At 58.3% G+C, this 2,347-nt stretch overlaps 1 protein-coding gene across 2 annotated transcripts in view; it reads left to right on the top strand.

Moving 5' to 3' along the window:
• RADIL (Ras association and DIL domains) overlaps positions 1 to 2,347 on the top strand; it is an 87,016-nt gene that overhangs the window by 49,398 nt on the left and 35,271 nt on the right. The window contains exons 1-2 of one of the 2 annotated variants that reach the window (XM_011956978.1): positions 1 to 191; positions 1,515 to 1,762. In XM_011956978.1, the coding sequence (XP_011812368.1) occupies positions 1,700 to 1,762 (63 nt within the window). In that variant the 5' untranslated portion in view covers positions 1 to 191; positions 1,515 to 1,699. The remainder of the gene's footprint in view (positions 192 to 1,514; positions 1,763 to 2,347) is intronic. The other variant, XM_011956977.1, reaches the window with a different exon arrangement.

Below are 2,347 nucleotides of genomic sequence, written 5' to 3'. Positions count from 1 at the left end.
GGGCCGCTGGCGCTGGTAAGGGTCGTCCTCGGCCAGCTGCTGCCTCCCTCCATCCGGCTTTTGTTTGGTTTTATTGGGAATGGCTGGAGGAAAGGCCGCCACAGATGGGGACGGATCTTAACCTGAAAGGCTGTGTACAGGGAACTCAGCAGAGGGCTCAGAAAAGACAGCGCCAGGTCAGCTGGGGACTGGTGAGCGGTTTTCGTCTATTGCAGCCGACTGGCTTTCCCAGAGCATGCATTTAGAGTGTGTGTCTGTGTTTATGAGATTTTAAGTCTTCTTCTAAGGTTGTATGTTATCTCTGAACTGTGTGTGCATGTTTGTGTGCACATGTATGTGTTAACGTGTGTGGGTGCATGTGTGTTGGCATGTGTGTATGTGTGTGCACATGTGTTTATGTGTGTATGTGTGTGCACATGTGTTTATGTGTGTATGTGTGTTTTTGTGTGGGTGCATGTGTGTGCATGTGTTGGCATGTATGTGTGTGCCCATGTGTGTTTGTGTGTATGAGTGTGTGTGCATGTGTGTATGCGTTTTTGTGCAGGTGCATGTGTATTTGTGGGCATGTGTATGCACATGTGTGTTTGTGTGTGTGGCTGCTTTGGCTTGGGAGTGTCAGAGGCAGCCTTGGGAAGGAGGCAGCCATGCTGTTGCAGGAGCAGGCTATCGGTAGCCCCATGGGCTGGGGTGACGTGGCTCAGTGACACCTCCTCCTTGTAAAGTGGCAGCCTGTCTCATCTCATGAGAGCACCCCCCCAGGGGAGTTTCGCCTGGTGCCCAGATGGATGGGGCAGGACTCTGGAGGTGGCGTGGTGACCCTGCAGAGGCCCAGGCTGCCGTGGGAAAACGTTTGTGGTTTGAGGCCCTGTGGGCCGTGGTGCTGGCTGGTCGGGCAGGCCGCGTGCGACCCTGGGCTGCCACAGGGCAGGCGTGGTCCCCTCAGCCTGAGGATTTGACAGGCAGGCTGCCGGCTCTGAGATTGTCCTGCGGGTGCCATGGTGGTGCCAAGGCATTGTCTGATTTTTCAAGGGGCGTGGCTAGAGGGCAGAGTCCTTGAGTCTCCACCAGACCTGTTTTGACAGAACAATGACAGGCATTAGGAGACGTGGCTTAGTGGGATTTGAGCTCAGGAGGATCTGGGACGTGGGCGCTATTAGACTTATTTATTTTTTTTTGGCGGGGGATGGAGTTTTGCTCTTGTCACCCGGGCTGGAGTGCAATGGTGCAATCACAGCCCACTGCAACCTCCGCCTCCTGAGTTTAAGTCATTCTGGTGCCTCAGCCTCCTAAGTAGCTGAGATTACAGATGCGCACCACCACGCCCAACTAATTTTTGTATTTTTAGTAGAAATGGGGTTTTCACTATGTTGGCTAGGCTGGTCTTGAACTCCTGACCTCAGGTGATCCCCCCACCTCGGACTCCCAAAGTGCTGGGATTACAGGGGTGAGCCACCGCGTCCAGCCCTGGTGCTATTAGACTTCTAACTGTTCACCCTGCGTTGCTTCTCTTCCAGGGATAAACGCCCAGGCCCGGAGGCTGCAGCGGAGTCGTGCAAAGGGAACCCCGGCCCTGGCCCTGGGGGATGCCCAGAGCTCCCCTCCACCCCGGTTGCGCCGCACAGTCAGTGAGACCAGCCTGAGCCCCGTGAACGCCCTGCCTGCTGCCGCCCAGGGCCCTGAGGAGCCCGGCCCGGACACCATGCGGTACTCGCTGTACCATTCCCCGCACTTGCTCCTTCTGCAGGGCTACAGCCAGCAGCACGTGAGCCTCCCCTCCTGACACTCACTGCCCGGTGCCACTGCGGGGACAGCAGGCGGGACTCAGAAATCAAGGCCTCCTCCCACCTTCAGCCCAGTCGGCCGCGAACTCTGTGGCTGCAGGCCCTCTGTCTGTGCCGAGGCTGTGGAGTGGGGTGGCAAGGGCCGATGTAGAGTCATCCACATTTTCCCTGACCAGGCCACAGCGGGCGGCAGTGGGGGCTCCTCACTTCCCCAATCCCAGAGTGGGTGTCCTCAGCACCAGGCACTTTCAGGGAGAACAACTCAGGCCTTCCCAGGCTGGGTCTCCCACCTGGCTCTGGGGAAGGACACGGGCAGGTGGCCAGAGCAGGCAGCCAGGGCCAGTCTGCTTCCTGCTCCAGGTGAGGGGGCTGCTGAGTCACCAATTGGTGGCCACATTCTCTGAGGGGGCACTGAGAAACGGCCCCACCTCACCCCTACCTGCCCAGAGCAGTTTCTCACCACTTCCATCAGAGCAGGCAGGCTGTCGCCCCAAGCAGATGCCAGGCGCAGGGCCGCCTCGCCTCACCTTGCCGGACACTTGCCCTGCCAGACACCTGTTTTCCCT

This window comes from Colobus angolensis, unplaced genomic scaffold, assembly GCF_000951035.1.
Source record: "Colobus angolensis palliatus isolate OR3802 unplaced genomic scaffold, Cang.pa_1.0 Scaffold43, whole genome shotgun sequence".
NCBI classification, from domain to species: Eukaryota; Metazoa; Chordata; class Mammalia; order Primates; family Cercopithecidae; genus Colobus; species Colobus angolensis.
This window is presented reverse-complemented; position numbering and strand designations above follow the sequence as displayed.